The following is a 13,128-nucleotide window of genomic DNA, read 5'->3' as shown; positions in this document are numbered from 1 at the left end:
TACTACTCAACACCTTTAAAAGTTTGGAAGAAAGTCTGTCTCCTTGGAAGCAAAATATAAAGCAATGAGGAACCCAAAACATTTGTGTAGTTTCTGTACGATTCTGATCTTAGTATGACTTAAGCAGGAAAAAAAATTATCCACGAGTAAACGTGATTACTGTGGCAGTTGGTAGCTCAGTTTATTACACACATACAAGATAAATACTAGAGCACTATAATGACAAACAGGACATGACCACATGCTGTAAATGTGCTGATCTAGACAATCATATGAACCTAATGACAAATCAGTCAATATTAATCAAAAAAAAGTGAGAAGAGTCTGTGCTGCTCAACAATCCTCAGGAAATTAACTGTTCAAGAATAAATACAAGAGCAGTGTGGAGTTTTAATACTTTGGTTAGTTGCGGTTTTTCTTCACAAAAACTGCCTTTAAAACTGTCAGTTCTTATAATTTTACTCTATGACTCATTAGGTTTAGTTTGATGGGTGAAAAGTGTCCTGAACGCATCCCTGAGAAAATATGGGGACAACCAGGTGATCAACCTTAGCTCAAAGGGTCATTCAATTTTTCACAGGTGATTTTTTTCATTTTGCTGCTGTTGATTTAAATAAAGAGCTACTGTAGAGGTACTTGTATTACATATATATATCCTTTCATCCATTCAACTTCACCATTTATAGCAACACGTGACTCACAAATAGAACGAGTCAAATCACTACAGTTGTAGAAAACATTGGTAATTCTCAAAGAAGACATGTTACATATATATCCTATAATCACTTAAAACCTGATGATTGGAGGTTAAATTATATTCGGTTAAGTTTATGATCAGATCACTCAGATTTTCCAATGTTTCATGCATTGCTAAAAACAAATATCATTAAAACAAAATACCATCCTCCTTTCCAGCACAGCAGAGTTAGGCAGAGCTACTTAGGGGCTATGGAGACTTCCTCATAATTTTGTTTTTCTTTTTTTGCATCTTGTCACCAACATGTTACCTGTTGGATTTTGATATAAATAAAAAGCACTTGTTAGATATGTCGAACCAGGCCCTGGCTAACCCCACTACTGAAAAATCATTCACGACACTTTGCTGATCAGATACATTACAGTACAGCAAAACAGTGTTTCAAGTGGAGCAAGTGAGACAACACAGTCCGACTTTATTAATGGTCTGTTGTTCGGTGCAACCCGTGAGTCCGTGCTGGTGTTTATGAGTGCTCTGGGAGTGACAGGTTACATAGCGGCCATCTTGCTGGCCTCTCTGACGCCACTGAGGTAGGCTCCCGTCACAGTCTGAGGAAAGTGTCTGTTGGTTGCCTGATATAAGGGACAAAATGCATTAAAAGCACATTTCACAGACACATAGAGCTAGTTTAAAAATACCCATATACACTCATGGCCACTTTGTTAGCTACATCTTCTTAATACTGTGTTGGACCTCCTTTTGGTCTTCAGAGAGGTTAGATAGGCTATAGAATATAAATAATAATCAGGAGGTCCAGGAAACACCCGTACCTTCTTATACCAGCAGCTTGTACCTGTGATACAAAGCAGAATGGATCCATGCTTTCATGTTATCGATCGCAAATTCTGACCCTTCCATCCAAGTGTCACAGCAGAAATAGAGACTTATCAGACCAGACAACACAATTCCAACTTTTTGTTGTCTAGTTTTGGTGAGCCTATGAGAATTGTAGCTTCAGTTTCCTGTTCCTGTGTGGTCTTCTGCTGCTGTAGCCCATCTGCTTCAAGGTTTTGCATGTTTTGCATTCAAAGATGCTCTTCTGCTTAGCTTCAGTACAATTGGGTGGTTATTTGAGTTACTGTTACCTTAGTATCAGCTCAAAGCAGTCTGGCCATTTTCCTCTGACCTCAATAAGACATTTTTGCTCAGAGAATTGCATTCTCCATAAACCATATACATGGTTGTGTGGGAAAATATCAGTAGCTATGAAAATACTCAGACCATCCTGTGACACCAACAACCATGCTACAGTCAAATTCTCTCAAATCTTCTTCTTTCCCATTCTGATCCTCAGCTCGAGCTTCAGCAGGTCATCTTGCCCATCTCTACTTTCCAAAACGCACTGAGCTGCTTCCATGTGTTTTGCCGATTAGATATTTGCATTAATAAGCATTTGAAAAGGTGTACCTAACACAGTGGCCTTAAGTGTATAGGGACCATTTCCACAGCAGGAGACATTTTAATTTGTCAGAGCAGGAAAACAACAGGAGAGAAGGATGCGAGGCCTGACTGCTGCTCCAGAATCATTCTTATTGAGCAGAGCAGCTTACTGGAAGACTTTGATAAAATTTGATAGACCTGTTACAGGGGAAAGACATCAAAGCACTGACCAAATGAATTTAGATTCTCTAAGTGACAAAACATAAGCAAATTCATCCTTATCCACTTAGGTCTGTTTTAGTGTTAAACAGCTCTAGAACATCAGAAAAGTTATCTTTGAATAGAAATCTTTGTTGGACATCATCTACAGAAGACTCGAATATCATTTAATTTTCGCCCCCTCAACCTGCTGGATTGAAAAAAAGATGCCAGAGATAGTGTGATTAAATGTAGAATGTCTGTGGCTCACATAACTTTTGCACTCTTGCCTTTGTAGAAGAGATTTAGGGAAACAAGCAGTAACTTGTTTCCCTAAATCTCGTTTCCCTAAATCTGAACGTTGACTTCTGTCAACGTTCAGTCAGACTCTAAAACAAATATTTAAAATGATTCCTGTAAAAATAACTGAAACATGAGGCGGCTCACTATTACAGGCCTTGTGCGACTCAATTTCTACAACAAAGATTAAGAATGCAAAGTTAGTGTGATACATACAGCCACAGCAGGATCGTGTTAATGCAAAACACATTTATGTAAAATAGAAATGAAATAAATGCCTCAGTAGCACTTCATAAAACCTGACGTTTCTGGACTCATTTGGTAAAAATTAGAAAAATATTACCTCGCCAGCAAAGAACACCTTTCCCTGCACGTCTTCAGCGAGAACGTCGTAGGCCTCTCCGCTGCCCCCTGTCTTCACAAAGCTGTAGGACATCTGGGACCAGATGTCTTTGCTCCAATGAGTGATGAAGAAATTCATTGGCTCAGGAACCTCCTAAATACATGCATATATAAATTTGAACTTAAATGAGAGCATTGGGAACTAAAAAAATAAATACAATAAAAAAATGAAAAAACAGGAATCCAGGGGAAAATAATACACCTCTGATTAGGAGATATACAAAATTTCAAGTCAGCATTGTCCAAAATATATTTTAATGGCTGTAGGTAGAGCCATTAAAATATATATTTTTAATTCCTGTATCTTAAAAAAAATAAAAAGAATAAATATCAAAAGGTAAGTTGTTCAGTTGTTTTGTGTAAATATCTGACACAATGAGTCTATGAATATTGATTGATGGATGTTTGGAGTCCTTAAATATTTTAATCTCTGACAGAGGATCTTACTTCAATGTGATATTTCCCCAGGTATAACACATTGAATCCAAATTAACTTTCTTGGAAGGTTTCTGGTAATATCATATAACAAATTTCAGACTGAGTTCTCTCTCATTTCAAAAATATGATTTTTGGTTGGTTTTTTTTGTTGTTGTTTTTTTAAATACTCCTATTATTTCTTTATTATTCTCAAACTTCTAAGTATAACTCCTGAAAGATTTTAGGAGAAGTAGGAGGATTACCTGCTCTTTGAAAAGTTCCCGCAGTACCCTCATGCACTCATCGACCACCTCTTTGTCCTCCATGTCCCGCACAGAAGAAACGGCGTCACCACTGATAATAGACATCAGCACAGCCTGCTTCCTCTACACAAACACACATTTAAACCATTAGATTCTGTATTAATCTCCTCCATCTTTTTCTACAACATTTGCCAATTTAAATATAAATACAATTTTGCAGCCTAACACCAGCGGCTCTAACTTTGGGCCACGTGGATAAACTTCTTATTCGTTTGGCTGTTTCTCTGATGTGTCGATCATCTGCCACCATCTTACCCCATTTCTAGCATCCTCTTCTATTGCGCCTACGCTTTGCATGTCCTCCTTCACTGCATACACGAACCATTTCTTTACTCTTCATCCTTTTCTCCTGCCTGTCATCTCCATCTTCACCATCTTTGTCCAATACATTCACTCTCCTTCATCTGCACATGTCCAAACCACCTTAGCTTTGCCTCTCTAACCTTGTCTCCAAACCGCTCAACACAAGAACAAAAACACACCTGTGGATCCAGGTCATAGAAGACACTGAACATGCCTCTCTTTTCAAGACCTGGTGGGATGTGACCGAAGTAGTCTGCTCCTTGGATTTTTTTGTCCCAGAATCTGTACGGGAACTGAAGCGAGATCTGCACACAGAACGAAGAGTAAATATGAGCAAGTACCGGGAAGCAACTTCATCATCCTTTTTATTCTACTGCAGCACAGGTTAGTTGAACTTTAATGACCTTTTCTATTATACCCGCCCCCAGACTGTGGATCGCCTTCAATTTCCTTTCAGGAAGTGGAGGGTTGAATTGAATCAGGTTCCTCTGAAGCAAAGTCAAAGGAACTGTAACAAGGACCTGAAAGATGACATTAGGCTGTTAGAGTAACTAAAAGATTAACTGAGATCATAAGATTCTGTATTTAGATAACAGAAACTGTACAGTATCACAGCAAAGATGTTTTTACCTTCTGTGCTGTCCACTGCGACCCATCAGAGGAGGTAACTTTGACAACGTCACCTGAGTAATCAATGGCCTGAACCTACAATTTTTAAAAAGTAAACTTTTATCTAATAAGCATAAGACTTCAAGAATGTAATACAGGTGGATTCAAGGTAAACTATAGAGTTTAAAAAACTGGAATACAGACCGGACACTTTGTGTGGATGTCGAGGCCCTCGGCCAGTTTGTAGAGTAAAACAGAGTAGCCCTTGGTAAGTAAAGTGTGGTCTCCTGAGAATTGGGCAAAAAATTCATTGTGGTCCCAGGATCTTGCCGATACCTACAGAAACAGCCAGAAAAAAATTCACTTTCAGTCCCAGTGCTATAATCTAATACAATTTACATAAATCCTCACAAATAAAAAACACAATATGTTTGACTACATTCACCTTAAAATGTCTTTCTTAAGGGATCAGAAACACTGAAAGACTTTCCACTAAAAATAAAAAACAAACCTCACACCTCAAACAGACTAATTCGTATTAGTCATCTCAGAGCGTGAATAATTTCCGATGCGGGAAGTTACAGTTTTCATCATAATAAACCCCCAGCCTGACCTTTCTGTTAAACTCATAAAAAATTACAACAAAATAAATCTGAAAAGCTCTTTTTAAGTTTAGTTTCCAGACCTGGTCTAATGTGCTTCCACAGGCAAACTCCAGGTTGCTGAGGTGAAACTGAAGCACCTTCTCCTCCAGCTCACTGAATTGCATCCCAGACTCCTGGAGAAAGTTCTTCTTAACTTCTTGGACTTTTTCTGTAACGAGAAAATGCCACAGACACAAATATTTCCTGTTTCTGTACAGGAGCTTTGCTGAGGAGCACTCCTCCAGAATATGAAAGATCATCTGAAACATGAAGCCAATGTGAAAGTTAACCATGCATTGTATTGGCCAGCAGGGGGCGACTCATTTAGTTTAAAAAAGGACTTGCACAGAAGAAGTCTTAGGAAATATGATCCTACAAGTCAGTTGATCTGTGATCTTAGCAAACACTTCTCTGATGATTTTCTGATCTTATTTGCTAGTTTCTAGGCTTATTTAACACAATATTCATTTAATAAATTATGGTTCCTATTAAAATCAAACTGACAAAAAAAGCAGGGTGTGTTTTAGGGTGAGCAGCTGGACCTCACTCACAAGTGTCATAGTGGTTATGGCCATCTTTTATAAACAGTCTATGATTTTAGAACTACTTCTTAATAAAACAGCCATGACATCAGTATTTTATACACAGAGTTCAAAGTCCTGACTGCAGCGTAATTATTGGCTGATAAGTGCAAACACTAAGAAATATTTTCTAAGATTATGACCCAAACGTGATGAGGCAAGAGTAGCTTTGTGAGACTTTTCTTCTCTCAATGGGAATTCTCATCAAAAAGAATTAAGCAAAAGGAGCTTCAGTGAAACACATGATGACAGCACCTCCCAGTGCTGTGTCCTGGTTCTGCGACTTGTCCTTCCTCCATTCTGACACCACATCCAGGATGGCATTAAAGTGGAAGTCCATGCGCTTGTCAATGGCAGGGTCAGTGACCTGCCCTCCCTCCTGAAAGAGGTCACATCGCTCTCCGAGCTTGTGCATCTTGATGCCCAACTACAGGAGAGAAGTCACAAAAGGGTACCTAATAGTAGTGTTTTTTTATTTATCAAATTTAATATGCATTTAAAAAAAATAAAAACAATGCATGTCTATGTACTGTGAGCATGGACAAGTCTGTAAAAAGGACTTCCAGGTAAACTTAAATATATACAACAAAACAAACAAAACTATGATCAGCATATCTCAACCCTAGGTTCACCATGGCAGGTAAAGAAGACTGAACACAGGTGGCACAGTCTCAAAATATTAACTTCTAAGAGTATGAACTTGGAGAGTCCCAAAGTGTCCTGTAACCTGTCCTTTCAATAATGCAACACTGAAGCTGCATTTCTGTATTCATTACAAAAAGGAATAGGGGTTTAAAAATATTTTGGCATTAAAACTGAAACTTTTGCAAAGCTCTGACTTAAGATTTATCAGAAATAGGTGAATTTCAGCACATTCATTCTTACCTGTTCACACATCAGGGCAATGGGGTTGTTTACACAGCCATTAACGATTTGAGCTCCTCGACCCGCAGTGACACCCAGAGAGGCATCATCCCACACCCGACCACCTATTCTGTCTCTCGCCTCGAGCACCACCACCTGTAAGCCCAAACAAACGAAGAGTATGTAAAACTCATCAGGGTGAAATACGCTCACAGAACAATTCATTAGGTACACCTGTTCAACTGCTTATTGATGCAAATATCTACTCAGCCAATCACATGGTAAAACCCAATGCAATTAAGCATGTAGACATGATCAAGACGACCTGCTGAAGTTTAAACCAAGGATCAGAATGGATAAGAAAGGTGATTTAAGGGACTTTGAACGTGGCATGGCTGTTGGTGTCTGATGGGCTAGTCTGTGTTTTTCAGTCTACTGGGATTTTCCCCACACAACCACCGGGCCCGAAAAAGAAAATATGCAGTGAGCAGGATTTCTCTGAGCAGAGGACATTTTCTTGGCACACTACGCCAAGTGTGCATAATACCCTCAGTTAGTAAGAACTGAGCATTTGTAAACAGTAAAACACCCCATATCTCATTCCCCATACGTTGTGAATACAAACAATGGTAGTAAACATAGTTTTAGATAGCTCTATATAACTTGTTTATCACTTTGACGTTCAGATCTATTGACTGACATTGAAGGAGAGGTCAAAGGTCAGATGTGACATGATATTTTAAATCTTTATATGGTACTTTCTATGTTGACAATACGCACCACGCTTACAAAAACCATCATTTGTAAGTTACAAGGCTTTGGTGAAAGTAGGTTGAATTTTAATGGATTGCTAACATAACTCCACTCTACGCCCTTATAAAGAATTCATTAAAAACTTTTAGAGCTATCATGTTTACAGAGTGAATGATGTGCACAGAAATACTACCAAAAACACAACCTTCTTGGCCGACAGCAGAGAAATGAAATGTTTTCATGGTCCTCATACAAACAGGAAACTTCCTATGCAAAATTAACTATTTGATCACAATCAGGGGAGATGGAACGAGACTCCAGGCGAGATGAGGATCTTTACCTGAGTGCCAAAGTTTTGCAGCTGGCGTGCAGCAGCCAGTCCTGAAGCCCCGGCACCAATGATGATAACATTTTTCTGCATAAAATCATAAAATGTACAAGGTGCTAAAAAACATAAGAAAATAAGTAGTAGCAAAAACAATAAAAACTTCACATGACATTACAGATGTGTAATAATCTTGTGTAGATGAGGACGCTCACAGAGCAGTATGTTTCTGGGAGCAGAGGCTGTTTTGCTGCCAGCACACCGGTGTTGATGAGACCCTTCCTGGTCATGAAATGGAGCACTCGGTCCAACTCCTGCACGCAGCGCACACGCACCAACCCACGAACAATGATGTGCTGGGCACATTTCTCTGAAGTCAGCACCTCCTTCAAAAACAGGAAGGAAAACAGGAAGAAAATCTAATTGTTTTATTTGTTTGTTGTTCTTTTGGAGATTTCTGTTCCTTTTTTGTAGGAAAAGGTGAAAAGAACGCATGCGCATTATATATTGCCTAGTTTAAACATATTAAACTGGTTGAGTTTTATTATTTGTACAAAGACAAATCCCATGACACCTCTGAATTTAAAATATTTTTCTACACTAAAATAAAATTTAATTAAAAAAAACATTGGTGATTCTGAGTGATCTTTTTCACCCTTATTTGAGATTTTAAATGACCCCAGTGGTCACTTTTGGCTTTGTTGTACCTTACAGTTCTTGTGCCAGGAGGCCAGGATAAGGTTACGCAGAGCCAGATACATGGTGGGATCGCGGGAAAACTCTGGAAACTCATAAAGCTCATCTAGCTCCATCATATCAGGCCGCACACACAGAGCCTTTCCGCACTCATTTGGCTGGTAGAAGGGCTGGAAGTATGGACACAAGCCTGGAACTGAGGGACATAATAATGATCAGGATCTCCAATGGGGACACAAAACAGTAATTATGTGTAAAAAAAAAAAATAGCATGGTGAATAGTAGGTGCTTAAATATGGCATTTCTTCTGAACTCAGACTTACTTTGAGGCTGAGCAGCTCTGCAGTGATCCGCCCTCAGCTCGCCCAGAGACATGTTGCTAGAAGAACCTGATGGACTCATCCCCACACAGTCGGGGTAGTACGCAGTGAGGAAAGGGCTGGCTGGGCTGTCTTTAAACAGTGGCGGCAAAATGAGCATTGAATGCCACCAGCTGTCCGTCACCTCTGCCACTCTCTTCAGGAATAAAACAGCTCAGCATTAAACAAATGCAGTAACTTGTAAAGTTTACACACTGTCCTCAAACAGATTCTAGCAAACACAACTAGCTTACCAAGTCCTCTGGTTGGGAGCACTGGTCGGGTTCCTCGCTCTGTAGGCAAATGAGCAAGATTTTTATCAGAAAAATAGATTTTTGTCTTGATGGGGATCGATGATTATATCTTTCCCTCTTTACCTTAATGTTGTTGAACTTCATCCCACAGCGGTATGCTGCTGCTAAGGAGGCAGTGAGCTGGATCTCCTTGGTCAGCTGGCGCCACTTCCTGCAGTCGGGTTTGGTGCATTGAACCTGAAAGAAATGAACATGAGAGTATTTATGACACGTAGCTACATGTGTGAACAGTTAATACATGTATCTAGAACCAGAAAAGCTTCTTATACATACCCAGTATGGCAGCTGCTGATCTGCCATGAAAGCTTTAAGACTGGGCTCACTTTTCCCATTACTAGTCCACACTTTCTTCCACGAAGCAAAGGTCTCAAAGCCGTCTTTGTGACTGAAGTGAAGGAGCAAAAAAAAAAAAGTTATTCTAATTATTTTGACAAGTAACTCACAGCTTCACAGTTTGGTAGTGCAGAAACAATGTAAATAGGTCTGAGGAACATGTGACAAGATTATTTCAAAAGTAATGTCACTGAACCCACGGCTGTTTCAGGTTTGCGTGTATACAGCGATACATGCTTATAATTTAATGACTCAAAGCAAGTGGCAAAAATCAAACAGCACTGATATGGGGAAAGAAAAAAAAAAACTCAGATTAAATGTTATACACTGGTTTCCTCCCTTCTAGAAAGAACATTGAAGGGAAAAAAAGATAGAATAATATCAATCCATCCAATTATCCTTTCAGCAGCAGTTTCATTGACGTCTAGATTTCCCTCAACTAGGCCACCTCTTCTAGTTCTTCTGAGGGGACACAAAGGAATTCCCAAACCAGCCATAGGGCATACTTTTTCCAGCATGTCCTAAATTTTTCCTGGGATCTCCTCCCAGTCTGATAAGCGTGAAACAGATCCTAGATGTGCCAATCAGATGCTGAACCACATCATATGGCTCCTTTCAATGTGGAGGGGTTCCTGCTCTAGTCTTGACTTGCTCCTGAATGATTAAACTGCTCACCCTGTCTCTAAGGGAGAGCCCAGATACTCTTCAGAAGACACTCATTTCCATTGCTTGTATCCATATCGGTTTCTTCTCTTTGCTTGCATTAATTAGAGAGAGTAGGAATGTAGATCCACTGGTACATTAAGATGTTTATTTTTTTCACTCAGCACTGCAGCCAATCAGTACAACATCTGTAACACATTACATGATGCATTAATCTGACTGTCAGTGGATTGATGTGAAATTCTGAGCTTTTTAAACCACGTGTCAGTCAGAACAGTTGTTTGTTGAGGGTTCTGCAGTTTCTTTTCTTTTACACCTTTTAAATATGCTTCTTTTTGCAGGGAGCAGTTTGCTGTTATAAATGTTGTCTGTATGTAACTGTAATTGTGTGCCTTCCTGGTATGTTAACATTTATTTTTAAATAGATTGCTGCAAACGAGAGAGGGAAGCGTGCCACTAAATTTCTGAGATGATGGAAACCATAAAATATCCATCTTCTCAACTTAATGTAGCAGAAATCACTGTAAACAACTTAGAGGTGTTTTAAGCAGTGCTACAGAAACACTGTTGATATCTTTAGCCTGCATTTGTCTCACCTTCTGTAGTAGTGATCAAAACACTCATTGCAAAAATGCTCCCCACATGACAGATGATACCACCGTGACGTGTACCCATTTTTAGCACATCTGAAAAGAGACAAGAAGTGCTGTTTGAGAACTGTAAAAAGTGATATAAGTAACTATCTGATTTACCTGACATCTGATGTTACCTTTCAGATGCGCTTGCAAAACAAACAGGGTACATGGCAGAACACCCGGCCTTCTCACATTTTCTGTACTTCTTCTCAGACTGGTCATCTTCTTCCTCTGTGTCTGTGGCTTTTCTTTTGCTCTGTAATCCAAAGAGAAAAATGAAATATCATGAGACTCACATTCATTCCTATGTCCAATTCACAATCACAATTTAACGTAACATACACTCCAAGACAACCACATGCAGGCCAACATACAAACACTACATGGAAAAGCCGTAGCCTAGCTTCAACCCTAGGATCTTGTTGCTTTGACTGGACAGTTCTAACTAGCCTTGGTTTTTAAAGTAATTTCTTTGAGACAGACTTCAGGAACACATAATATATATAGAAATACATATTCTGACTATGGGCATAAATTGAATTTGAACAATGTGGTGCACATATTATATAGGGGGCTTAGGAATCTCCCTGTAAATTATGGGATTTGGTTAAAGTTAGCAGGAGAAGACTAGAAATAATGAAGGATTTCAAGTACCTTGGTCCTGTCATACTGTATCAAATGAAAGCTCAAAATCTAAGGTTTTGGCAAGGATAACACAGCTGTCATAGCAAGCGTTACGGAAACTAGAGACAAAAACATCTCTCCGATCCAAAGTCTACCTGCTGTGCTCCGTTGTCTTTTGAGTATCAGTAGTGTCTTCTTACGGCAAAACCGTAAGAAGAATCGTAGCATAAATTGAGATGCTACAGGAAGATCTCATGCCCAAAACCTGTGACAGGTATAAAAGGTCTGCATAATTGCTTTGCAACTTGAGATGGTATAGAGTGTGTCTCTGGTTTTTCAGGCCTTGTGAAAATCATACTGCAAGGAGCAGTTAAGTGAATGCAGAGACAAAACAGACAGATTAAGATTATGGGTGGATAAGATCTGTGAACAGGTAGGCATGAACCCGACAGAGACCCAGAGAGTGGTGGCCCAACAACCTCAATAGAGGTCAAGGGGCAAATCCTCATAACTTCATGAGGTGTGTTGGTGGTATGTTGACTAAGACTTCTACGTCTACATCACTGCCAGTCAACTGGCTTTAAAAAGTGCTTTGTTGATGAATTGCTTAAACACTGCCCCCTGAAAAGTAACCTTCTAGTATAATAATAAAAGCAACATTTACCTAAAACTGCACACCTGGAAACATTAAAAACCAAACTGAAACCTTTGTGTGACCCTACTTTGCATGAATGCGAACTGAAACTTAACCGAGATATAGTCATTATATTAACTCATTGTGTACCTTACCTGACCAGGTGGAGGGTTGTTGGTGCGCTTCACCCGGACGTTGACCTGCCTTCCTGAGGAGCGCAGTGTCTGTCCGTCCCCTGGTGACTCCCCGGAGCTCCTCTTCTTGGCTCTCCGTGCACCAGAAGCATTACCGGGATAGTCTTAACACCAATGACAACAATATAATAGTGACTGTGTAGTGCAGCTCGGGCCTCTATTAACGTCGACAAAATATTTATGACATAGAACACGTGTGCAAAAACATAGAATTCACTCAGGTTATAAATAGCTGAAAAAAGCGACCGAAACACGAGGCCAATTGGTATGTAAACATAGCAAAGACGCGCACATTAGCCAGCTCTTTAAATCTGCCCAACAACGTCAGCTGTCACTTTAGCACCTAGCAAGCAGCAGCGGCGCCTCTTTAGCACTGACCTGCGTCCGACAGCATGGCTGCCCGCGGGGTTTCTTTCAAGCCCTCGACGTCCAAGTGAAATTCTGAGACGCCTTTTTGCTTTTAATCGTTGTTTTGTCTCTATTTTATTGTTGTGGGGACGAAAATCAATGCGCTGTCGTTTCCAGAATACCACTTCCGGTTTTGAAGAGGAAATGGGCGTGTCGCTCTGATTTTTGAACTCTGCCGCTCTCCGTACTGCCAGGGTAACCATAGCAACGGCAGTACGCTGTCAGACTGGCAACATAAACGGAGAGAAGAAGAGGAGAGGTGATTGTTAAAAAGCTACATAAGTTCAGGCTGAGCATCGTTAGCACGTTTGTTCGAAAACAAAAACAGCAGGTATTAAAAAAGGAGAATGTTTAATTTTTTTAAATTTTTAGCCTTTAAAAACTGAAGCTAGAAAGCGGTTCTAAATTTACA

General features: G+C 39.7%; 1 protein-coding gene across 1 annotated transcript; it reads right to left on the bottom strand.

Moving 5' to 3' along the window:
- Positions 1 to 167: 167 nt before the first annotated feature.
- On the bottom strand, positions 168 to 12,847 carry kdm1b (lysine demethylase 1B). The gene is made up of 21 exons (XM_085345905.1): positions 12,687 to 12,847; positions 12,270 to 12,412; positions 10,991 to 11,112; positions 10,818 to 10,907; positions 9,499 to 9,610; positions 9,289 to 9,402; positions 9,166 to 9,204; positions 8,876 to 9,068; positions 8,564 to 8,748; positions 8,072 to 8,242; positions 7,872 to 7,946; positions 6,800 to 6,934; positions 6,170 to 6,341; positions 5,375 to 5,502; positions 4,894 to 5,025; positions 4,711 to 4,785; positions 4,485 to 4,601; positions 4,260 to 4,385; positions 3,718 to 3,840; positions 2,979 to 3,131; positions 168 to 1,329 (listed from the first exon to the last, which is right to left on the bottom strand). The coding sequence occupies exons 1-21, from the start codon at positions 12,700 to 12,702 to the stop codon at positions 1,246 to 1,248; spliced, it is 2,505 nt and encodes an 834-aa protein (XP_085202031.1). The 5' UTR covers positions 12,703 to 12,847; the 3' UTR covers positions 168 to 1,245.
- Between the last annotated feature and the right edge of the window lie 281 nt (positions 12,848 to 13,128).

The sequence above is a fragment of the Diplotaxodon limnothrissa genome, linkage group LG22 (assembly GCF_057381915.1).
Source record: "Diplotaxodon limnothrissa isolate DT_005_m linkage group LG22, D_limnothrissa_male_GT1.1, whole genome shotgun sequence".
NCBI lineage: Eukaryota > Metazoa > Chordata > Actinopteri > Cichliformes > Cichlidae > Diplotaxodon > Diplotaxodon limnothrissa.
This window is presented reverse-complemented; position numbering and strand designations above follow the sequence as displayed.

Coding starts and splice junctions, on each gene's coding strand:
- kdm1b (XM_085345905.1), bottom strand. Junction 11,113..12,269: donor ACAACCCTCCACCTGGTCAG/GTAAGGTACACA, acceptor TTTGGATTACAG/AGCAAAAGAAAAGCCACAGA. Junction 9,069..9,165: donor GCTCCCAACCAGAGGACTTG/GTAAGCTAGTTG, acceptor TTATTCCTGAAG/AGAGTGGCAGAGGTGACGGA.